The sequence below is a fragment of the Vicugna pacos genome, chromosome 34, assembly GCF_048564905.1.
Source record: "Vicugna pacos chromosome 34, VicPac4, whole genome shotgun sequence".
NCBI classification, from domain to species: domain Eukaryota; kingdom Metazoa; phylum Chordata; class Mammalia; order Artiodactyla; family Camelidae; genus Vicugna; species Vicugna pacos.
In genome coordinates, this window is record NC_133020.1 from 21,022,811 (window position 1) to 21,048,284 (window position 25,474).

Consider the following 25,474-nt stretch of genomic DNA (forward strand, 5'->3'; position numbering starts at 1 on the left):
ATTTGGGCTGGAGACGTCACATATATTGATTATAATCTTTAGGTATTAGCAACAAGAAACCCATGTCAGTGGAATTTAAAAATCTTGACAGTTTAAGATTCTAACTTTTAATCTAGTCTGTCGATCATATTAAGAGTGAACTCTTGAATTCCAATCAAAGACTGGCCAGTAGGGAGCACTCTTGTTCTTACCTTGCTCTAGTTATGTGTAGAGCATCTGAAGTCATAAATTTAGATTTGTTGTATTAATTTGATACTTTGGAAACTGCCAGCTTGAAGTGTCTGGTTATGAACTTGCACTTTTTTTGAATTCTGTTTTATCTTCCAGTTTTTGGTATTGTAGTTGAAAAGACTTTTTTTTTTGCCATAGAAAAAGTGTGTTTGCAGCCTTATGTATTTAAGTTTGATATTCTTTATTTAAAAGAAACCATATAATATATATACCTAAATAATCAAAACATAAGTTTCCTGAGAAAATATTTGCCTCTCTCTATGGTATTTTAAATTTTATTCTGTTTTACTGAAAAAAAGGTTATTTTAAATTTTATTGTTTTAATGAAAAACATGTTAATTGTCAACCACCAGAGTGATTTTACAACTCATTTTATATTAAGTCAGCTTGAAAAGTTGCTAGTGTCTATGAAACTATAGGAAAGTAGTTAGGGATTGGGGGAGACTTCTCAAAATGTATGCAAGTTTGTAACCAGCGCAGTTAACAGCTGATAGCCCCGGGACTGCAGGTCATCTTGGCTGGAGGCTGCTCCAGTGCATATTGAAAACTCATAAAAACACTTGAGTAGATACCTGCTGTCTGCAAAATAGAGAGCAAGGTCCTACCGTAGAGCGCAGGGAACGATGTTCAGGAGGTTGCAATAACCTATAATGAACAAGAATCTGAGAAAGAATATATGTATAACCGAATCACTGTGCTGTACACCAGAGACTAACAACATTGTAATCAGCTGTAATTCAATAAAGTAAAGCATGGAGGAGAAAGGCTTGCTTGCCGTGCTGAGACAGTGGTGGGTGGTGGACCTCTGAGCACCGGAGCAGGTGCGGCCTGCCCTGAACTGAGAGCCGTGAGTGCCCGGGTGCGCTCCTGTGAGAAGGGCGCCTGGCTGCACGTGCGCACTTCTAATTGTACTGATACAAAGCTGAAGGGATTTCTGTGTGTGCAGCAGCCAGGCCCGGGGCATTCTCTCGTCCTGCCCACGGGGATGGTTCTGCTTCTGCCCTTTGTTGTTCCTTTGCCTTGGAAAAATTCCTGATGAACCCACAGAGCTGTGGTGTAACAATAGTCCTCTGTTTACCCTGATCCTGTCTGAGCTAATTCATAGTAGCAGCACACACTTTATAGCAAAAACAGCCTTCGTGTGTGTCCTTCGGAGTTTGCCGCTTTCCACTGTATTCCATGTTAGCTGCTGCCTTTTAGAGTAATTTCCATGGCTGGTCTTGGCAGCTTGACATTTTGATTTCAAAGATCCTATTATAGTCTTGCCCAAGTGTCAGACACTGACTTCAGAGTTTCTGAACGATAGGCATAAACTCTTCTTACTGCTTCTGTTGTGGCAGAAGATGATTTTACAGTGTTACTGTGTGTGTCTGTAAACCATGTGTACTGCTTAAATGAGTTTCTCTTGAGTCTCAGATTGCATTCATATTGCCTAATAAAGCTTTTACATACTGATTTTATTTGCCGCCCAAAGTTTACACTTACGTGAACTTTGAACTTGATTAGGACCTTGACACTTGGTGGGGAAGTGATTTTCACAGAGGCAGGTTTTACATAGAGGCCAAATTTCAAGAAGACTGTTGCCTAATAGCTTTTAAATGTCTCTCATGGGTGTATATTTGAAGAGTCAGTGAATTTCATAATTTTAGTGTACTAACTAGTAAACAGCTCCAAAAATGTTTCTGTGGTTGTAATCAGGGTTTCTTGAGACTAACTTTCCTCCTAAGAGACTGACTTTGGAGTATTTGGAAGGAACCATTATCAGACTAGTACTGTTAAGAACATTGTTCTGTGCGTTCTTTAAGAATTCAGTGTTTTATTTTATAAAGCACAATTGTGTCGTCTTCAGGAAGCAGGCATTGTACTTCAGCAATGTTGCTTCCTTCTCCAAACACAGGGTAGATAATACAATAATTTGTAGAGTCATTTTTAGAACATTTTTTTCTCATTACCAAGTAATAAATACATATGGTAAAACATTTTAAGAATACATAAATGTATGTAGGAAAAAAAACTTGTAACTCCATTTGTCATAGACATACCCAATTTGGATCATATTTGTCTGTGTGTGTACAAATAGACACCCACACTCTTTGTATTACTTTTTAAAATTTAATGAGGTGAGCATATGTTAGTAAATATTCTTATGAAACATTAAGTGACTACATAAAATTGCCGTATTTTTAACCATTCTATTGTAAGACATTTAGGACTTTTCAAACGTTTTGTCATATGTATTACTGTTATGGCCATCTTTATTAATACATTTTCACATTTCTGATTGTTTTCCTATGATATGTTGCTAAAAAAATCAAATCTGCTGATCAAAGAGGATCAAAGGAGTTATAGGAGAGTTTTTTCCTATGTAAATTTTATGTATTCTTAAAATGTTTAACATACGTGTTTATTACTTGGTAATGAGAAAATGTTACAAAATGAACCTACAAATAATCTACCCTGTATTTGGAGAGAAAAGCAACATTGCTAAAAGAAAGCCTCTCTGTCCAAAGGATGACACAACTGCGCTTATAAAAGAGATGAATATACCTGTCGACACTGTTCTCCAGAAAGATTGGACACTTTAGATGATCACCAGCAGGCGTGTAAGAAAGCATGTGTTTGGAAGCAACTTCGGTGTCCATCGACAAATGATTGGATTCAGAAGATGTGGTGTATCTGTACAGTGGAACACTGCTCAGCCATACGGAATGAAACAATGTCATTTGCAGCAACATGGATGGACCTAGGGATTATCATACTAAGTTAAGTCAGACAGAGACAAATACATGATATTGCTTATATGTGGAATCTAAAAAAAAATGATACAAATGGACTTATTTACAAAACAGAAACAGGCTCACAGACATAGAAAACAAATTTATGGTTACAAAGGGGAAAGGGCAGGAGGGATAAATTAGGAGTTCGGGATTAACAGATAAACACACTACCATATACAAAACAGATAACCAACAAGGTCCTACTGTATAGCACAGGGAACTATACTCAAAGTTTTATAATAACCTGTAGTGGAAAGGAATCTGAGAAAGGATGTATATAAATGTGTAACTGAATCCCTTTGCTGTACATCTGAAACTAACAGCATTGTAAATCAGCTCTACTTAAATTAAAAAGAAAAGTGCATGTGCCACCTTATCTGTTTCTATGTTTACAAATCTTTTGCCTGGAAAAAAAACCTTTTGACTGTAGGTTAAAAGGTTTTGTTTTAATTTGCAAATCTTTGTTTATATTTTCATGTGTTTACTGGCCATTTGCATATTATATTGTCTGTGAATTGTGTATTCCTGTTAATTGCTCTTGGGGACAGGAAGGTCTTAGTATTTCATTGCCTTACATGGGTTCTTTCAATAGTAAGGATACAGTTCTTTGTCACATTTATTGTAAATAATTTTTAATGTGTGTCATTTGTTCTAGTTTTTGATTTTTGATGTACAGAGTTTTAGATTTCTAAGTGGTAAAATGTGCTACACTTTTGTATTTGTAATTTCTTACACTTTTTTGTTTAGGAAGCTCTTCTCTATCTGAATATCATTTAATGTCTATTTTTATAAATTTTCTAATTAATCTGCATTTTATATCCAGTTCTTTTTTTTTTCTTACATTTTTTATTGATTCATAATCATTTTACAGTGTTGTGTCAAATTCCAGTGTTCAGCACAATTTTTCAGTCATTCATGGACATATACATATACCCAGTTCTTTAACCTTCCTAGAACTTATTTTAAAGTTTTATGTGTGGGGAACATAGTTTGATGTTTTCCTAATAACTGAAAAGCTTTCTAAATACTGTGATCAGTCATCAATCTGTTTCCTTTTGGTTTGTGTCATTTCCTTTTTCTTTCTGAAATGCTTAATTATTGTGAGAGTTGTTGCATTGGTCTGTTTTTTTAGCTCTACATTGGTTTAATTAGTACAGGCTTATAATTTGTGTTAATGGCTGATTGGACATTGAAAAAAAAGTCCAAATACATATATGTTCCCCATTCTCACCCCACTCTTTTTATATGCTGACTGCCTCAGGAATCACCTTAACTGGTACTTCTTCAAAGAGACCTTCCCATACCATCCTGTCTAAAGTCGGGCAACCTGTGCCAGTAAGAGCACAAGTAAATACGTTAGCCTTTCAGAAGTCGTTTCCTTCTGAATCTTCCACATCCACTTCTCCTGTTCCTCATTATTAGGTGAGCTGTTAAATGCAGCCAGCTGTTGGTCCACCATCAGCTCCTGTTTAATTGCTCAGAACTTTCTTATACACTATGTCATAACAAAACCAAGAGCATTCCAAAAGTATGCAGTTTTAAAACACATAAAAAGATATAGTTAAAGCCTTATACAGCCTGTCTTCATATCTGCCATTGAAAATTCTTCCTACTAGCAAATTCTGTCATTTGAGAGAACTGACTTAAGAGTGTAAATTCCAGAGTTGTAAAGGATATTATACAGTACATTTTTGATTATGTCCTAGGTGAAAAAAAAACAGCCAGTGTCTTGGACAAAAAGTCCACAAAGCTCTGTAAAACCTTTGCCCCATTTTAGGATGAAGTGTTAGGATGCCGGTGCCATCAAGCTTCAAGCTAGGCGTCCCGGTACCAGAGGGGCAGCTGTTCCGCAGACCACACTGAAGAGTCTGTGGTGTGATTACCACAAGAGGGCCAGACTCAGTGATGACATGAAAAGTGATTAATTTTATTATACATGATGATGAATTTTATTAATTATAAACAGTCAGCATAAGGAAAGGATATTGAAAGAAAAATTTTAGAGGCACTAATTTCAGTGAGAAAAAAGGCTGGAGAGATTTTGATGCTTTACTTAGCGTTTTCACAGGGCATGTCAAAAAGCAGCACACCAGCTTCGTTTTTCATGGAAAATGTGTCCTGTGGTTTTAAAGCCACTTAACTCTCCTTCACTGTTCACACAGTTGCAGTCTTAAAAAATCACTAGTGATAAGGCTGTGGTACTTCTGTAGCAGTGAAGTACGATCTTCAGTAGATAAACAGAACTAATTGATTTATAATCACCATTCTAATATAATAATTGTAATAAACTACAAGGCTCATGTTGGAGACTGTGCTATCAAATGGGCTGTTTTGTTCTTCTCACATATTTTACTTTGGTGAAAAATTATAAGCTGTAATTCACATGAACTGAAGGGACTGTTGAGATAATCCAGTCAGTGCTTTTTGGGAAAAGTTTTAAGCTGCAGACCTCTTTTCAAGTAAATATTATTCATCTATAGAAATAAACCTTATTTTAAGAAGCAAAATGAAAAAAAGGCAGAGCTCTTCTGATTAGACAGGAATGGGGAGCCCAGGTGCCCCAGTAGTGCCCGGCCAGGCATTCCCTGAAGATGTTCTGTAGAACCCCGCGGGCGCCTCAGGGCCTGGTTCCACAAGCCACTGACCAGACCTTTTACAAACAGCAGCAGCTGCCATCTGTTGGTGATTCACAGTGTGATAGGTGCTCTCTCAGTGCTAGTTACAGTGACCCCGCAGGCTAAGTTCATCCCGAGAGTCCTGCTCACTTACAGTTCCCGCTTTTCTTGGTGCTCCTCAGTCTTGAGAACAAATATTGGACAAGAAGGGAAAAACGTCTTGGACAGAGAGATTCATCGTAGGGTCGGCAGAGGAACTCAGTTTCAGTCTCCAATACTGTTTCCTCCCTCCCTAAATCTTTCAGAGTGACCACCAGTCTGGCTGCTTCCTGCTGAAACGGGGCATAGTCTTACCTGGACTTGGAGAATGGACGCTGAGTTGGAAATATTCCCGAGTTCCAAGTCCTGGATCCGAGTCTGATATGATTAAGATCTCATTCCCTGAGGCGTTCAGGAGAATGAGCCTGAAAACAGGTCTGGACCGGGCACCTTGGCGGAGACTTGAAGCCAGTTGCCTACTTTTATCTGAGGAGGTTTTAACTCTTGGTGTGTTATTGACATATATGTAACAAGAGCTGTTGGCCACTGCACACGTCTCCTTTTTTACTGCTCACATCTGATCTAAAGCAACTTCATCTAATTTAATAGTTGCGGGAGGAGACCTTGAGGTCATGAGGTTACAACTGCCATCTGCCAGCAGACACTGCTTTGAGAATGGCTGGTGGCGTCCTGAGTCTGACGCAGCTCAGAAAATTCGAGTTCTCAACAATACAAGAAAGTGTCTGAAATCATGTCCCAGTGGCCACTCAGTTTTACCTTGGATGTCTGCACCACAGCTACTCCATTTTGACTTTTCAAATGCATCCCCCTCCTCAAGGCCAGAGCAGATGTCCAGTGCGTGTCCAGAAGGCCATAAAACAGGCTGCTTTGGTCAGTAAAGTTTAAATCAAACCGGGCAAAAGCAAGAATGACTTCCCCATACCTCAACATACGTAGATTTTTCCATCATTTCACCTTTTGATTACAGATCTTTCAGTCGAAAGCATTGATGATCAAAATACCTGTCCCTCGATGCTGGGGTGGTGGCTCCTGCCCCAGGTTTAGGTCATGTCCTTTGGTGCCAGGCGTCCTTTTTTTTTTTTTCCTTGGGAGAAGACTAATCAGATATGGTGAACAGGCTCAAAGTTATGTTAATGGGGAAACACCTTACAGACTATACATTTTATCACTTGTACCCAGTTGTTACATAAGCATCGTACATGTGCATTTAGCAGTAGACTTAAAGTAAGCATTGTGATATATCGTTGAGTAGTTACACTCTGTGACAACTCCATTTAAGAATTCTCTTTTTCTCCTAAATGTTGGGGGCAATATTGATAGGGAGACAAGCATTTGGTAAGCAGTTCAATTAGAAAACAGATCAGAAGCCAGTAAGAGACAAAGCCAAGAAACTGCAACCACCAGTTGACTTAATCCCATGTAATCAATCCCCCTTACCGATGAATGGTTCCTTGAAATCAGAGTTTTCATTAGACTTTTAAAACATCTTACCCAGCTCCGCAGTATGATCTAAAGGAAACCTGTACTTCTCAGAAAGTCTTTATGAGTCTTCTTGAAGGTGAAGCAGTTCTGCAAAGCATCAGCCTAGCTGTCTGTGAATGACAAAAGACCAAAAAGGCAAGGTAAAGAGCTGATCACAGTGTTTTTGACAAGAAGCTTAATCAAGTTGCTGTAACTTACAGCAGTCCAAGACAACAGCTAGAATGACTGACAGCATTGTGCCAGGACATTGCTAAGCGTCAGAAACTTTATATAATTTCTAGACTATATCAGTAACGTTTATCCATGCTATATAGTCTGAGGGGGCTTGTCATCCATCTGGCAGTGCTTTGCATGTAATTAACACACCAGCCGATCCTAGTTGAATATTCTTCTCTGGGATGTCTCGGGGCCCTCTGAGGGGACATCTCTGTAGGGTCCCAAAGTCAGCTGAAGTCAAAAGAACTTTAACTAGAATTTGACAGGAAGTTTGTCAGAAATACCAAAAGTGTCACACAATCTGTTATCAGAAGCATTCTTACTAAACTTGTTCTCTTAACAGAGAGAAGCCAATCCTAGTCCTGCACCAGCCTCCCTTTGGTAACAAAGTTCATTTACCGAATTAAGTCTAGTCTAATCTCAGCCTGACCATGCACAGAACTCCTTTTTGGAGGGCTCCCCTTCTACTAACTTTCTACAACTTTGTTTCCATGTTTGTCCCTTATTTTTTCTCATCTAGAAACAACCAGCTGTAGGACCAAGTCACTTTTCCCTTAACAAACTACAGTTCCATTCCTCATACCTTTAAAAAAAAAACAAACCCTCTAAATATATATCTAACTTTCCTACTGTATTCTGAAATGTTTCCCCCATTATTTTCAGTAGCTTCAATTACACATCCAAACTAGAACCCCCAATTCCCCAGAATATCAACTCCCAGTGAATGTTTCAGTATCTTGTTTTGTTTGGAAATGACCTAGCTAGCCAACTGTTCAGTAGCCTTCCATCATTTAGCCCAGTCCAGCACAACCCCAGAATTTCAAGTCACCAAATACCCGGAGAGATCATTCCTAAAACAACTATTTCTGAAGAGTTCACCCAGAAGCTTAGTTCACTTCCAAGAGTATCATACCAAGTTTTTCCATGTTTTCTGACAAACTGCATCAGAAACATGAACCTACTGACCTTCCAAATTGATTATACCAGCAAACTTAAGCTAGCTGTAATATCAGGTCAGTTCAATGTTATTTCCTAGATCACATGAACTTCAAATTTGTTCTGTCTAGCTTCCTTTATACTTAGAACTGTTTAATTTGTAAGCATTTTTAAGGCAATTATAGTTCATTTCCAAGTTATTTTACAGAAAGACCGAACCAGAGATCTCACAGTTTTTTTCCACCTGAGTTTTAAAAAGACCTTTATTTTTTCCCCCTTGAGAGCCCAGGTAGATCATTCACATCTCAAAGGTACAGGAAGAGAAGTGCAGACTCCTCCTCCGCTTTTACAGAACTCAGCCATCTTGGCTATTTTCAGGGATTCTCTTTTTCCAGTTCCCAAATGCTTGTTAGACTATATATATATATATATATATTTAACTAACATCGACATGCCTCACTTTCAGCCAAGCCCGTCAGAGAGAACAGGATCTGGACTCAGATACTGAGACACTCACACACAGGAACCCTCCCCGCTGCCCCCTAGGATAAAAGGCAAATGGAAAAAGGCCCACTTCGATGTAATAGAGCCATTAGGGACCATTGTTCTCCAGATCTCAGGGAGTACTGAGCCCACACAGTGTTACAATAAAAAAAACCATTTTCTTTCATTTATGGGAGCATAGCTGAAAATCTCCCAGTTTTGCAAAATATACCCTAGGGGTGACTGTAAGGTGGAATAGAGGTCTGATCATCTATTCTTAATTATTTATGGCAGATGTTATCAAATACCAAGCAAACAACAATTCAAAACTGCCTCTCAGGGGCACAGGTCCCTAGCCCCAAAAAGGGGATTCCCAACCAGCGTCCCATCAGAGATGAAGCTGAGTGAATGACCATTTTCCCTTTCTAAAAGGGCAAATCCCCAAGTCCGGTGCCTCAGTTTGAGGTGAAGCCAGTGCAATCCGGGAGGATGCCCTGGTGTCCTCACCTGTGAGTCCCAGTGCTCCCCAAAGATGCCTCAACAGGCCAACACACACAGTACAGACAACAAGCATGGCTCCACAGAGAAAAGACCATACGAGGTGTAGCCCAAAAGTTTCACTTCCGCTCCCAGATGGAGGCTTCCAGAGTGACGTGGCTCCCGGTGAGCCCAGAATGGCTCACTTCCTGGAAGGGAATGAGCCCAGATGGAGCGAGTAGAATTCTCCGTTCCTGCGTGAGCTGGGAGTGGCTCACCCTAAAGTGGTACAAACCCACAAACAAATAAGCTACGTTAGCACAGATAATCAGAGGAGGTGTTTAAAAACTCCACGTCCACTCCCAGACGGAGGCCTCCAAAGAGACTGGCCCAGCTGTTGAAAGAGAACGGACCCAGAGTGGCTTACTTTCCTCAAGGGAATGGTCTCGGGTGGAGTGCAGAGAACCCCAGCCTGCTCAAGTGGAGCAGCTCACCCTCAAGTGACACCGAACGTGGGCTCTAGCTGTGGACATTTCTCTGCTCCAAACAACCTCATGCTGTGAGGTGGCTGGCACCTGTCAGGACAGACCCTCGTGGTTCCTGGAGTGAAGTGAGCTCCCGCAGCTCCTGGGGACCCAGGGAAGGGGCTACCTCTGACTGAGGTCGGCTTGCTGTGGGCACAGACTCCTAGGCTGGCTTTGCCAGACTTTTAACTGAAGCCCAGTTTGTGTGCACGACACACAGCGAGGCCAGGAAATATTGAAATGTTGGTGTTTGGAGCACAGGAAGGGTTTTTGCTGGGCCAGGCAAGGAGAACGGCATAGCTCCTGCTCCGAAAAACCTCCAACTCCCCCCAAAAAAAAGGTTTTTGGCTGAGCCTTTTTAAAGGCCGCTGAGGGGCGGGGGCGGGGGCCGGGGGGGAGGGCATCCCAGGGTATGTGATCAGCTGTGCACAATTTCTAATTGGTTGATGGTAGTTAACCCTTAGGCGCCAGAAGGTACAGGGGCCGTGTGCTCATGATCAACAAGTAGTTAATTTCTTACATTTGGTGGTAGTTTTTAGCATCTGAAAAACTCAGGAAATATACATGAGTGACCATTATCTGGGTATTTCAGAGAGGGGCTACAGCAGAGGACGTCGGGGAGCGGTCTCCGTGGTGTCCTGGAAGGCCCTGTGGTATCCTGCTCTGTTACACTCCTGCTCTGTTTTCTTTTCCTGGGGAGACTTGTTCACTGTTTTGGCTTCAGTGAACATCTGTGTATCAGATCTTCCACATTTATATCTTTAGCTCATGTGATTCTTCCAAGCTCCAGACCGACATGCCTAGTTGCTCCTTGAAAACTTTTCTCAGCATCTCAGAGGCACCTTAAATTCAGCCCAAGATCTCTCCTCAGTTCTGGTTCTTCCTAATTTCCCCCCCATTTTTGTTTATGGTACCACCAACTTGCCGTGGTGGTTAAGTCAGAAACTTCAGAATCCTGCTATGTTGCCTCACTTCCTCTTTTCCCACCCTACCAGTCAAATCTTGGTGATTTTTTTGCTCTGAAGTATTGCTCTGCTCCACTCATTTTCTCAGCCCGCAGCCACGGTCCTGGCTTGGTTGTGGTCAGTGCTGGCTGAGGTCGTTGCAGCAGTCTCTTGGTTTCCTCCAGGCTTTGTCTTCCCCCTGAGATGCAGCCACACTTTAGCCAGTTTGAGGTTTTGAAAATGCACATGTGATGTTTGAATCCTGGCTCCACCACTCACTAGTTACGTGACCTCGGCAGGCTGCTAAGTCTTCCAAACCTTAGTTTCTTCATCTGTAAAATGGCTACAATAATTCTTACCTCATGTGATTGTTGTAAGAATTACATGACATATATGTGCCTGGCATGTGGCCAGCACTTGGTAAATATTAGTGATGATGATGATGACCATACTCTGCTCAAAACTTCTTCAGGGCTTCCCGTTGCCCTAAAAGCCCATTAAAACTTGCCGCACTCCCTTTGGTGCTCCGTCTCCTTAATTCCTCAAGTGTGCCATGCCCCCTCCTTCAGGGTCTTCACCTAAGGAGTCTTCTCTTTGCAGAATACGTGTTGTATCATTAAATAATTAACTCATTTTTCAGATCTCGTTCAGCCTCCAGATCACGTTCATAAACTTTCCCTGAACTTCCCAAGATGGGTCAGGTCTTTTTGTTATGTATTCTCTTACCTCTTACTACCTTGAAGTTACAGTTTTTATCCCCGTTTGCAGCTATAATTCTGTGTGTTTTGTGTTGTTGGGGTTAATGACTGTCTTACCTGCCATTACCTGTCTTCTCTACCTCTCTACGGACGGAGACATGTTTATTACATCCGCTGCCACTGTGTCTCTGGCGGGGAGCAGAATGCCTGTCGCGTGGTAGCTACTAAAATTATTTCTTCCACCAGTGAGGATTATATTTTAGTATTTTCTTCTCTGTTCTTCAGTGTTTGATTAAGTTTATTTTTCAACAGCACTGCCTCCCTTATGGGCAGAACTGTCTGAAACGGACTCTTTCATGTTAATTAAGGACTGGTTCTTGATGGAAGAAACTCCCAGCCAGGGTGGTCACAGTCCTCTCAGAATCTGTCATTTTCTGGTCTTGAAATAGACTAGGGGGGTAGCTTTTCCCCCTGGCAGGACGTACTGTTCTCAGGCTCCTGTAGGTTTCAGGTTTTTGTGGCACTGATCTATAGGTTGGAATTCAAGTTTTCTTTTGCTTAATTAAGTCTGTATTTGAAATAGGAAATATTTTAGGTTCACTGACGTCATTAAATACGCCTTTGTGAACCTCTCGTGTAAGTGTTAAGCGTGCATGCAAGGCTGCAGTTGAATTAGGACACAGAGCATATTACACGTTAGAACTGGACGTGTTCTTAAAATCAGCTAAATAATCCTCCTTTCTTTAGGTGAAGTCATTCCTACTTGTTAAGAAATTGTGATTATTTATTTACTTTTCTTTTCTCTTTTCAAATCTGTATCTTTTGCTTTTTTCTCTTTTGATATGTATATATTTTTCTGGTGGTGTGTAGTTTACATACAGCAAAATACATGGCTCTTAAGTGTCATGGTTCCATGAGTCTGGACAGACACCAGTACTAGCATACTCCACCATCTTGCCAGGATTCAGAGCATCCCTGTAAGCGCATGCTGTTCCCTGAGCCCCTTCCCGGGCTGTGCCCTTCCTGCCCCCAACAGGTGGTGTTCTAGTAACCCCCCCCCACCCCGGGTTAGTTGGCCTGTTGTAGACCTTCCTGTAAGTGGAGCCGTGTAGTCTGTTCTCTGTTGTGTTGGGTTTCTTTTGCTCAGCGTTTTTTTTTTTTCATTTATGCGTGGTGTTGCGTGCATCTGTAGTCATCCTTACTAATACTGGCAGTTTTCGTTGCTTCCATTGGATGATCAGTTTATCCGTTCTCCTGTTGACGGGCTTGTTTCCAGTTTTGGTTTTTATGAATAAAGCTGTTGTAAACGTCTTTATGCAGTTTGTTTGTGGATGTGTTTTCCTTTCTCCGGGGGACGTGTCTAGGAGCGGAATGGCTGGGTCCTGGGGTAGGTGCGTGTTTACCTCTGTGAGAGAAGACCAGCCCGGCTTCCAGAGTGTCGGTGTACTTTCATGTCCTAGTTGCTTTCCATCTTACTGGTAATTGGCTTTATCCGTTGTTTACGTTTTGGCAACTTTCGTGGGCACACAGTGGGAGCCCACTCGGGCTTTAATTTGCATTTCCCCAATCACTAGTGAGTCTGGGCGCTTTTTCGCTTGCTTTTTGGCTAGTTGTGTATCTTCCCAGTCTTTCACCTACTTGTGAAACGCTGGGTTGTTTGTTTTTATTTGTGAGTCGCAGGAGTTATCTACATATTCAGGACACAAGTCCTTGGGTAGTTACCAGTTTCTCCCAGTATGTGGCTTACCAGTTTATATTTGTAGTGGTCACTTTGGATAAGCAGGAGAATTTGATTTTGATGAAGTCCAGTTGGTCAATTTAAACCTTACCAGTAGCGCTTTCTAACATAGATAGATACTCAAAAATCTTTCCCCTGAAAATATGCAGTTCGCTGAAGTGATGTGAAAGATTTTGTGGTCATAGACCTAAGTATTCGCATAGCAAATGCAATGTGGTAAGTAGAATTTCTGCAGATACGGATGTGGGAGTAAAATGTCTGTTTGAAAATAATGGTGACGATTGTATTTATTGGTAACTGAAAGCTACTTGGAGTTCCTAGAACTTGCGCTGAAAGCAGTTTACTGTTGTCACTTAAGTTGCTGATTATCTTGATGAGCCCACAGGAATGGGATGTATTGTTACCTTAGGAAGCCCCCATTTTGATAGTATTTTCATTTATTCTTTAACTTCCGTTCTGGGCTGTGTTAGCATATAGGCCGATGTTCTTATTTTTCCTGAACTCAGTAGCAGAGAGTGGCTGCTAGAAATCTAGCGTGACTGCTTGTTCATTTTCTTGACTCTGACATCTCCTTTAGAGGACAATAAGCTCGAAGTAGAGGGTGAGAATGGTGAACAGCTTAACTGCCCTTTGATCCCTGGTGGGGTTGTTTCTTGCTTGTAGTGTGTCTCTTGCTGGGTTTAGATCAGTCTGAGAACTTGGTTTTGGTTTAATATGTGAGAGTTTATAGTGTGATTTGCTGCAGAGAAAATAAATCCTTGTCGTCAACTGAAAGAATACTAGACTAATGATCAGAAGGAATGAATTGCATTAGAGGCTATTCCTTTGTCTCAGCCTCTGAGGTTCAGACTCATTAAAAATCTTTGAGTTTCTTCTAAAATGATAGATGCATGTAAATCAATGAAGTTAGTTAACACTCCCTTACTCCATACACAAAAATAAACTCAAAATGGCTTAAAGAGTTAAACGTAAGACAAGACACATAAATCTCCTAGAAGAGAACATAGGCAAAGCATTCTCTGATATAAATCATAGCAGTGTTGTCCTAGGACAGTCTACCCAGGCAACAGAAACAAAAGGAAAAATAAACAAATGGGGCCTATTTAAATTTATAAGCTTTATACAGCAAAGGAAATGATAAACAAAACAAAAAGACAGCCCATGGAATGGGAGAAGATATTTGCAAATGATGCAACTGACAAGGGCTTAATTTCTAGAGTATAGCAAAATACCAATAACAAAAAACCAAACATCCCAATCAAGAAATGAGCAGAAGACATAAACAGATATCTCCTCAGTGAACACATACAGATGGCCAATAGGCACATGAAAAGATGCTCAGTATCGCTAATTATCAGAGAAATGCAGATCAAAACTACAGTGAGGTATCACCTCACATGGGTTAGAATGGCCGTCATTAAAAAGTCCACAAAAGATAAATGCTGGAGAGGCTGTGGAGAAAAGGGAGCCCTCCTACACTGTTGGCTGGAATGTAGTTTGGTGTAGCCGTTAAGCCATTTTGTAGCCATTATGGAAAACAATATGGAGATTCTTTAAAAAACTAAAAATAGACTTACCCTATGCTCCAACAGTCTCACTCCTGGGCATATATCTGGAGGAAATTCTAATTCTAAAAGATACATGCACCCTAATGTTCATAGCAGCACTATTTACAGTAGCCAAGACATGGAAGCAACCTAAGTGTCCATCAACAGTTGACTGGATAAAGAAGATGTGGGGGTTGTGTGTGTGTGGTGGACTACTACTCAGCCACAAAAAAGAAGGAAGTAATGCAGCAACATGGATGGTCCTAGAGATGATCATACTAAGTGAAGTAAGTCAGATAGAGCAGGACAAATACCATATGAGATCACTTATATGTGGAATCTAAAAAAAATGACACAACTGAATTTATTTACAAAACAGAAACAGACTCAGACATAGAAAATAAACTTACGGTTACTGGCGGGGAAAGGGCAGGAGAGATAAATTGAGAGTTTGGGATTTGAAGATACTAACTACCATATATAAAATAGTTAACAGCACTGTCCAGCTGTAGCACAGGGAACTATATCAATATCTTGTAATAACCTATAGTGAAAAAGAAGATGAAAAGGAATATATATGTGTATATATATACAATGTGTGTGTGTGTATATATATAAAGCTGAATGTATGTATGTAAATAACTAAATCACTATGCTGTATACCAGAAGCTAACACCACATTATAAACTAACTATACTTCAATTAAAAAACAACAACAACAAAAATGCAGCCTCAGGGAAAGTGAGAGAAAAATAAAATGATAGAAATCGGAATACTTTCTTTTCATATTAAAGATTCATGAATCCAAATCGTAGTGATCTTATAGGTTCTAAACTTTGTTTGAATATATTACATATGTGGTAAATACTTTATATGTGTCCCATTTCTCTTTCTTGAATATTGTTCTTAATTTAAAACTTACACGAGAAGGGACCAGACCCAGGAGTGCTTGAGTAACTGGCCGTTTTCTTCCTTCTGCCCCATCCTGTTGTGTAGTGGGGGCCGGTGGAACCATACATGGCTAGGTCTTAACTGACATCTTCTAGGTGTGTTGGGCATCAAGGTAAAGATCTTGCTGCCTTGCGACCCAGCTGGTAAGATTGGCCATAAAAAGCCCCTGCCTGTCCATGTGAGCACTGTGGAACCCAAAGATGAAATACTGTCCACCGCCCCCATCTCCACCCAGAAGGGTGGGACACCAGAGCCACCTGCTGTGCCCCAGCCGCTGCCCACAGCGTAAGAGGGACTTCTTAGCAGCTGGATTTGGAGTTGGTTGTTGCTCTGTAAAGACCTTTAATAAAATCTTTTTAAAAGAAAAAATAAAATAAAATAAAATTTGTAGTAGGATATGGTGCTGGTGAGTGAGTATATGTAGATAACTATTGTGTTTTGCCACTTTGCAACCTTTCTTTTTGGACTCAAACTCTATCCTGTACTTCTTGTATACTTTCTTTAGTACTGAAAGTATGAAAGATTCTTTTTGACTTAAGTATTTGAAAATGTTTCTCTTTGCTTCAGATCAAACATGAATAAACCCAGAATGTATAAAATTAACATTTTTATTAGGATTGTGTTTTGTATTTTGGCGTTTGTATTTAAGGTGGAATTGTTTGTGTTAGCTGGTAACAAACTAAATTGTTACAGAGTAAGAGCAGTTCTCTGTACTATAGGGAAGGGTACAACTTTCTAGGGACTTCATTTGCATCTACTATCCAGTAGCCATTAGCTTTCAGAATTACTTGTCAAAATTTGTTTTTGTCAATCTCATCAAAAATTTATTGAGTACTTTTTTTTTTGGAAAAAAACTTTAGGGGGGAGGTAATTAGGTTTATTTATTTAATGAAGTTACTGGGGATTGAACCCAGGACCTTTTGCAGGCTAGGCATGTGCTCTACCACTGAGCTATCCTCCCCACCGCCCCCGTCACCCCCGTTAGTTTTTTTTAATTGAAGTATAGTCAGTTACACTGTCAATTTCTGGTATACATTGAGTACTTACTATGCCAAACATGTGCTGTCCCCCAGAGTGAAAAGATGACAGTCACTAAGTTTTTATTGAAGATAGATACAAAGAAAGAAATTGCAAGTCAAGTCTGGTAAGTGATGCTCTTAAGAAATCTGATAACACAGATGAGAACAGCGAAGAACTTGAGGACTGACTTGAGTGTCTTTAGGAAGAATTATTATAAACTTGTTTGCATCTTGCACTAAGTTGACCAATGTATGTAGTTACATGTTTCAGAAAAAAATTGTTCTCAATTTAGTATAATAGGGTGCTCTACTGATATGTTTTTCTAATGGTCATCTTGACAAATAGTGCACTGAGTTCTCTGTGATGAGGACCATTTTCATGTCTGCATAGTATTCTCTTTCTCTGACTAAACTATCTCTGGACTACATGGTTCTGTCATCTTGGAAATCAGGGTAAACTGGGTCAAAGCATTCTCTTGCTCGAAAAAACTAATGATAGAGGTTTTGCCTCAAAAGAGCTTTTGATGTTTATTTGAAATATCTGAAGTGTTGTTGTGATCTTTTGTTGTTTTTGCAGATGTGTCTTTCTAGAAAAGGTCATGATCCCTACCAGAGATTTAAGAATTCTCATTAGTGTTGCTCACAATACCCTACCATTTCATTGACATACAGTTTGGTGTAATTGCAGCACAGTCCTGGGGGTGGATTTGAAGCAGGGGCTTTCCCAGTCTCCCAGTTCACGCTGAGTGCTAGAGTGAAGGGAAGTGGCCTAGTGAGCGTCTGTGGAGAACCGGGGACGTGAGAAGTGGGAGATCATTTTGGAGAGTGTCCTGAGTGGAATTCCCAAATAGAAGCTTCCCTGACATCTGACATCTGAGATCTTCCTGCTAAATTCAGCGTGTCTTTTCTGGCTGATCCTGGTAAAGGTCTGTGATCTGTGCAAGTACGCTCACTTCACCTCCTGTGTGAACATGCTCGAGAAAGAGCAGCCTGGCTCCTAGCTTGGTGCGCCTCTCTTCTCCAGGGGAGCTGGCAGGAGTTGTGACACAGTGCAGCTGGCTGGAATGTAGCCTGGAGTAGTTGATCTCCACCCTTAGTGGGGAGGATTGCTGTGTAGCCTCCTTGGCTGCGGGGCGCGAGCAGAGCTGAAGGAGCAGGTGCGGCAGTTAGCTGTGTTCTTCTTGACCACAGTCGTCACTGCTGTCCTGGCTTAGCCCCGAGTGCTGCAGTGTGAGTGAGACTCTTAGCCCTCGTCAACACCTGCTTCTCCTGGCTTGAATGAATCTGGTGATGAATGTCCAGAAGACAAAGAACAGTTGTACCTAGAAATCAGTTTCATTGTTGAATTTAACTTCTGATAGTTCCCTTGGGGTAATTTTGCTCAGGATTTATCTGGATTGTTGGACTTCCAAAGGTAAAGAATGGAGCTAGGGGTTGATTACAGACTTCAGAAAATTAGCATTTTCACACATATCTTTATGAAGAATTTTTGAACCCCAGCAACTGTTAAGAATCTTACAGTGTGATGCTGGCAGTTAAATGTATTTAAAAACTCATATTCATGAATTCAAATACATGATGATTTTATTATCAATTTAATTTTTATAAGAAAAACCAGTGTTTTTCAAGAGTTTGAAGACTACTATAATTGAAAGTTCACTGCTTGCTCAGCATAATACCCAAACCAGAAACTATAAAAAAAAAAGATTCTTTGTATTTAAAAACTTCTCTATTTAAAATTGACATAAACTATGTTAAACGATGTTAAAAGAAAAATGGCAGATTTGGAGGGGGAGGGGTATATATAGCTCAAGTGGTAGAGCACATGCTTAGCATGCTTGAGGTCTTGGGTTCAATCCCCAGTACCTCCTCTAAATAAATAAAATTAGACCTAATTACCTACCCCCCTAAAAAAAATGACAGATTTGGAAATATATTTGTAAGATACACAGCAGGGAAAAGGTTATTTTGCAACTGTAAGGAAATCTTATACTGGACTAGGAGAAAAGTTAAATGTCCCCAAAACAAAACAGGCAAAGAGCGAGAACAGATGAGTCACAAAGGGAGGAACACAGAGTGCCAGCAGATACGTGGAGAGATGCTTTTACTTGTAATCAAAGAAATGCCAGAAAAAGAAAAAAGAGAAGAAAGAAAATACCCAGTTGTCAAAGGTTTGGGAAAGTGGCCGTGCCCAGACACTGTTTGGTGGAAGTTTAAATCGGTACAGACCCTTTTAGAGATAATTTGTAATGTGGATCAAAAAGATAAACTGCATACCTTCTATTCCAGCAATTCCCGCTTTCAGAATTTATCTCCAGGAAAAAGTTGGATATATGCGCAGAGATACACATATGAAGATGCTTGTGATAATAGTGAAACATGAAAATGAAACTACGTATTTAACAATAGCTGTTAAGTAAATTAAACTCCATACATTCAAGGCAGGCGTATTTTTTCCCCATTTTTTAAAATTGTTATAAAATGTACCTTACATTTTACCGTCTTAAATTTGCCATCTTACCCAGTTTCCAGGTGTACAGTTCATAAGGTGCATTCATACTGTTGTGCAACCATCACCACCACACCCAGGTCCAGAGCCCCTTTCATCCTGCAGAACTGAATCTCTGCTCCCATTAAGCAGTAACTCCCTATCTCCCGCCTCCCCTCGCCTTCTCATCCCCTGTGGCAACCACTGTTCTCCTTTCTGTCTCTATGAATTTCACTACTCTGGATACCTCATATGAGTAGAACCATATAATATTCGTCATTTGAGACTGGCTTATGTCAGTATCCTCAGGATTCATGTTGTAGCACGTGCCAAGTTTCATTCCTTTTTAAGGCTGAAAAATATTAAATTTTTTTTAAATTTAATTTTTGAGTGGAGAATACATCCACTTAGTCCAAATTCAAGAGGAGGGTTAGGAGGAGAGGAAGATGGAAAGTGACTTTGAATGCGTATGGTTAATTCAGGTGTTCTAGAATTAGATAGTAGTGATCAGTGTACAACTTTTAATATGCTGAAAACCACCGAACTGTACACTTTCAGCAGGTGTACTTCATAGTATATGGGAATTACATCTCAGTAAAGGTACTGCTAAAAAATTTCAATCTCAGTTATATGTCAGTAAAAAACATTTTTATGCAGAATGAAGTTTTCTTACAAGTTGTCCCTCAGACATTCCAGTTTTTTCTTTTTTTGTTACGAAAATAACCATTAATTATTTCTTCTGTAACATTCCAGAAGTATTTTTATTTTAATGAATTTTTTCATTTATAGTAAAAAAGTTAATATTTATTGTTCTCTCCCTTTTAACAAAAGTGGTAGCAAGTTGAATACAGTGTTCTGCACCCAAGTGGGCATCTCTGAAGTCTTTTTCTCTTATTTTCAAAGGCAAAAATGCCTCTTTTTATTGATTACACGCGCCCTGTAGGAGATTCAGACAGTACAGAAAAGTGTCAGGAAAGATGTAAAACCTGCCCGTACCCGAGATGGTCGTGGTTATTGTTTATGTCCTTTTAGACACTTCTCTGTTTCAAAAGTTAGAATTGAAATCATCCTACACTTGCTATTATGTAAACTGCTTTTTTGCACTTAAAAACTATGGTCACAACATACTGTTTTATCAGTAGATATAAATCTACATTTAAAACGCTGGTGCGCGGTACTGAGTTGTGTGGAGGTTTTTCGCTTACTTAACTCATTACTTATTGACATACATTAACATCCATTTAGGTTATTCTAATCTTGTCACTGTTGTAAACTACAGTGAGCGCCCTTGCACATTTGTGAAGTCACTTCCTTGAGGTATTTACTACACTGCAGTATTTTGCAGTCTTCCAGAAATTTTAAACAACATTTTTTTTTAATACTTTACTTACTGTATTATTATTATTTTGTTTCTGGGAATGGAGGTAACTAGTCTTACTTACTTTTTTAGAGGAGGTACTGGGGGATTGAACCCAGGACCTTGTGCACGCAAGCATGCGCTCTGCCACTTGAGCTATGCCCTCCGCCCCTAAACAACGTATGTTTTAACATATACACCAGAAAGATTTTGATGATATTATCAAGTCTGTAGAGAGATGGCGCAGGTATTTACATCCTCATTTTAAATATGAGGACTCTGAAACCCAGAAAGGTGGAGTGTGTCCCAAATTATGTAGCTGTTTAGTGTGAGAGCTGGGACTAAAACTCGCATCCTCTGACTGTGGGCTAGTTTCCTTCCACTGTGGCACACTGCCAGGCCTTGAACACCTTGCATACAAAGAGCGATTTTTTTTTTTATTGTTGCGTCTTCATTTCTAAAAACATGATTCTTGATGTAACTTCCTCTTAGGTTCTTTGTATAATGTGCTAGAATTTATCCATTCAATTAATGGTCCATATACCTTCTTTAGGGATACAGGCTTGGATATACCCTCGCAAACATTTTAGTAGTTTATCTTCATTAACACTTTCATCTTCATTTAATTACTCAGCATTCTGTTATCTTCTTCTGCATTGATAGCTCACATAATCTCAGTTTTTTGTTTTGTCTGTTTTTTGTTTCTGATTTTAAAGCTTCAAGTTACCTTATTACCTTTGGGTGGTACTAGCTTCAGTGGGCTGGGAGAGGGCTTTAATTCGAATGCCAGCTCTCTTCCTACTGTGTGATCGTGGGGCAAGTTAGGTCTCTGTAAGCCTGCTGTCATCACCAATAAAACTGAAATACTAGTACATGTGTCATCGTGAGGGTAAATGAATTAACACGTACAAAGTGCTTGGCACAGTCTGGCACGCGCTCATTAAACGTTTATTATTTAATGTGCAGATTTAACTGTAAAGCACTGAAAGGCCATTTTGTATTTTGACATCCTTTGTTTTTGGTGAAGCGTTTTGGAAGATGTGTTTGTACTCCTGTAGACTCCCCCGTCTTTCCTCTCTCCTCGCCTTCAGGTCTGCGTCACACCTTTCATTCATTGAGAACAGGATCTTCATTTGGTCGTGGTTTAGGCCGAGTGAAGAGCTGCCAGACGTACCTTGTTTCCTGTTGGGAATAAACACAAGTTAAATTCCTGACATTTTACAGATTATCTCAAGCATTTTTAAAGACAATGTAGAGCAGAATAACGTGAATCCTAATTTGCTAGATGCAGGTTCCGAGAACCCAGGGAGCTACTTTCTGACCGACCCCCCTCTCCCCAAAGCTGCTTCGTTTTGCTCCTTGAGGAGGAAAGCTGATGTGGGTTCCCTCTCTCTGTCTTGACTCCAGCACATGCAGATGACAATCCAGGCTCTCCAGGATGAGCTGCGGATCCAGAGGGACCTGAACCAGCTGTTTCAACAGGAGAGTAGCAGCCGGACTGGGGACCCGTGCGTGGCGGAGCTGACGGAGGAGAACTTCCAGAGGCTGCATGCCGAGCACGAGCGCCAGGCCAAAGAACTCTTCCTTCTCCGGAAGACTCTGGAGGAGATGGAGCTGCGCATCGAGACGCAGAAGCAGACCCTGAATGCCCGCGACGAATCCATCAAGAAGCTTCTGGAGATGCTGCAGAGCAAGGGACTTTCTGCCAAGGCTACCGAGGAGGACCACGAGAGGACAAGGAGGCTGGCCGAGGCGGAGATGCACGTCCACCACCTCGAAAGCCTTCTGGAGCAGAAGGAGAAAGAGAACGCCCTGCTGAGGGAGGTGAGGGGCCGCTTTCTCGGTGCTCACGACTTGCTGGTTGTCCTTTCCTCCTGCTGGGGCAGTGCCTCGGCCTAGATGAAGGCGCACGCCCTCCTGCGCTGGTGGGAGGGGCTCCACGCCCTCCTGCGCTGGTGGGAGGGGCCCCACGCCCTCCTGCGCTGGTGGGAGGGGCCCCACGCCTCCTGCGCTGGTGGGAGGGGGCTCACGCCTCCTGCGCTGGTGGGAGGGGCCCCACGCCCTCCTGCGCTGGTGGGAGGGGCCCCACGCCTCCTGCGCTGGTGGGAGGGGGCTCACGCCTCCTGCGCTGGTGGGAGGGGCCCCACGCCCTCCTGCGCTGTGGGAGGGGCCCCACGCCCTCCTGCGCTGGTGGGAGGGGCCTCACGCCCTCCTGCGCTGGTGGGAGGGGCCTCACGCCCTCCTGCTCTGGTGGGAGGGGGCTCACGCCTCCTGCGCTGGTGGGAGGGGCCTCACGCCCTCCTGCGCTGGTGGGAGGGGGCTCACGCCTCCTGCGCTGATGGGAGGGGCCCCACGCCCCCCTGCGCTGGTGGGAGGGGCCTCACGCCCTCCTGCGCTGTGGGAGGGGCCCCACGCCCTCCTGCGCTGGTGGGAGGGGCCTCTTCTTGGGCGTTTAAGTTCGGCCCGGATTTCTGTTCTGATTTGCTACCTTGTGTGATGTGGCATTGGAGTGTGTGCTGGCCTGATAACTTTCTGAGGGTTTTTTTTTCCCCTCCTGGTTGCTGTAGACTCATTTTATTGCTGGAGGGACACAGAATTTCCTTGGTTTGTAACTCATCTCTTGACTTGTTCATGGAGACACACAACAACCAGAATCAGAGTAGCTAACTGTTGCTCAATTTAAAAATATTGATAATTGAAAGGAAGTGACTGCCTCAGCCTATGTGTGCTTGTAAAGTCCTTGGGAGCAGTAATGGATGTTTGCCCTGTGGTTTCCGTGGAAACTGTTGCCCTGCTGTAAAAGATATGTGATAAAAATCACTTGCTGCCACAGAGACACAGCTAGAAAGAATGATAGAGGCATATTGTCACTTTTTTTTTTTAGAGAGAAAACTCAGATAATAGCTGACCACTGTGGCTTTTGGTAATTTTTCGCTTTTCTAGATAATGTTTCATTTTAAGAAAGCATAAATAAAGAATCCAACTTACACTGAATTAAAAAAATTGATAGCTGTAATTCTCTACATGAGGTCAGAAACTTCAGATAACTTTCACATTTGGTTAGGGGAAAAAAAAAATCTCAGAACTACTTTAGTGCCAGTCTGAATAATCCCTTTTTAAATGAAATGTGAGGAAAGAGGTTAAAAGCAGCAAAACAGCAACTTTCCATGAGGATGGAAATGCTCTGTATCTGTGCTATTCAGTATGGCAGCCACCAGCCATGTGTGACTCTTGAGCAGTTGAAATGTGGCTAGTGTGACTAAGGAGCTGAATTTTAAATTTTATTTAAATATAGCTAATTTAAAATTAAATTTATATGTGGAATCTAAAAAAAAAAAAGGACACTAATGAATTCATCTATAAAATAGAAACAGACCTGGAGACATAGTGAACAATCTTATGGTTACTGGGGGAAAAGGCGGTGGGAAGGGATAAATTTGGGAGTCTGAGATTTGTAAATGTTAGCCAGTATATATAAAAACAGATTAAGGGGGGAGGTATAGCTTAGTGGTAGAGTGCCTGCTTAGCATGCACAAGGTCCTGGGTTCAACCCCTAGTACCTCCACCAAAAATAAATAAATAAATAAACATAATTATCTCCCCCCCAAAAAATGAGTTTAAAAAAAATAGATTAAAAGAAAAACAGATTTCTTCTGCATGGCATAGGGAACTATGTTGAATATCTTGTAATAACCTTTAATGAATGAGTACATGTATATGCATGACTGGGATACTGCTTACCAGAAATTGACACATTGTAACTGACTATACCTCAATTTAAAAAATTAAATTAAATTAATTAAATTTAAGTATTTCTACATAATGGATACTGTATTAGATACTGCAGCTATGTATAACGTAAAGTCACCTGCTTTTCTTAATAATTTGTTTCAACTGCCCTCCTTTGTCAGTACACGTATAGTTTTGCAATTTCAATTGAAGTTATAATATTCCCTTGCATTTACTTGTGTCTCTTACTGTTGAACATTTAGACCACTATTAAATTTTCATTATTACTAAACTGTGCTGCACCGAGTACCCCAACCATGCATCCCTGTACATTACTTTTTATCCTTAGGATAAATTCCCAGAAATGGACTTGCTCAGTCAAAGGGTGTATACATTTTCAGAACTCCAAGTATCAGTCTTGTGTCCCAGAGCGACTGGATCCCCTGGTCCTCGCGCAGTGTCCACTGTGTTCTTAGGGTTATCCTGTGGCTGTGTAGGTTCACTCTTCCATCGACCAGACCGTACTGTTGTAGAAAATTTTCTGTCAGCTACTCCATTTATAGCCACCACGCTGAGTTTCTTTCAGTTTACGTTAAAGAGTATGTATTCTAGTGAGAAAGCCTGGAGCTTGGCCGTGGACACCGGTAGAGAAGTGGTGATGATCTCAGAGAGCACGCAGCATGAAAACCACACCAGCATCGCGATGAACTTGAAATGTTACGTTTTAACTGCTTCCATCCTGGATATTTCAGCCTATGCCCCTTTATTTTTGAGTTTTGGAGTTAATAAGTAGTGAATAGTTAAGGACTGTGAAAAGCCGTCGTGTTATTCTGGCAGAGAGCAATCAAAATATGGCACATTTGAAAAAGTAGTGGGAAGAAAGCATGAATTAAAGACTAATTTTGAAATAACAAGCTCCAGAGATAGCAGGTCCCACTTCTGAACATCACGTGGACAGAAACACAGGCCTTGTCAGTCACGCCAGTGCACAACTCCAGCCGCCACTTGTGACGCGGCGTCATCATGCAGCGAACGCTGCTTTGTGGGGTGAGCTTGTTTAAGAGCAATGGAAGTGGTTGCTGCAGGGCAGATGTTTAGAATGCTTATTCTCCTTTCTCTTTTGCCTACTTGCCTTCGAGATTGAAGACTTAGCTCAAATTTCATCCTCCTGTGAGGTCTTCCTCGTGCAGCTCTGTGCACAT

General features: G+C 41.2%; 2 protein-coding genes across 8 annotated transcripts in view; one reads left to right on the forward strand and one right to left on the reverse strand.

Annotated features, from left to right (window-relative positions):
- Window positions 1-25,474, reverse strand: part of FBXL14 (F-box and leucine rich repeat protein 14) — a 429,592-nt gene that overhangs the window by 128,472 nt on the left and 275,646 nt on the right. The window lies entirely within an intron of this gene.
- Window positions 1-25,474, forward strand: part of ERC1 (ELKS/RAB6-interacting/CAST family member 1) — a 294,829-nt gene that overhangs the window by 51,639 nt on the left and 217,716 nt on the right. For all 7 annotated transcript variants that reach the window (XM_072954473.1, XM_072954472.1, XM_072954475.1 and 4 more), the window contains exon 3: window positions 21,951-22,367. In XM_072954473.1, the coding sequence (XP_072810574.1) occupies window positions 21,951-22,367 (417 nt within the window). The remainder of the gene's footprint in view (window positions 1-21,950; window positions 22,368-25,474) is intronic.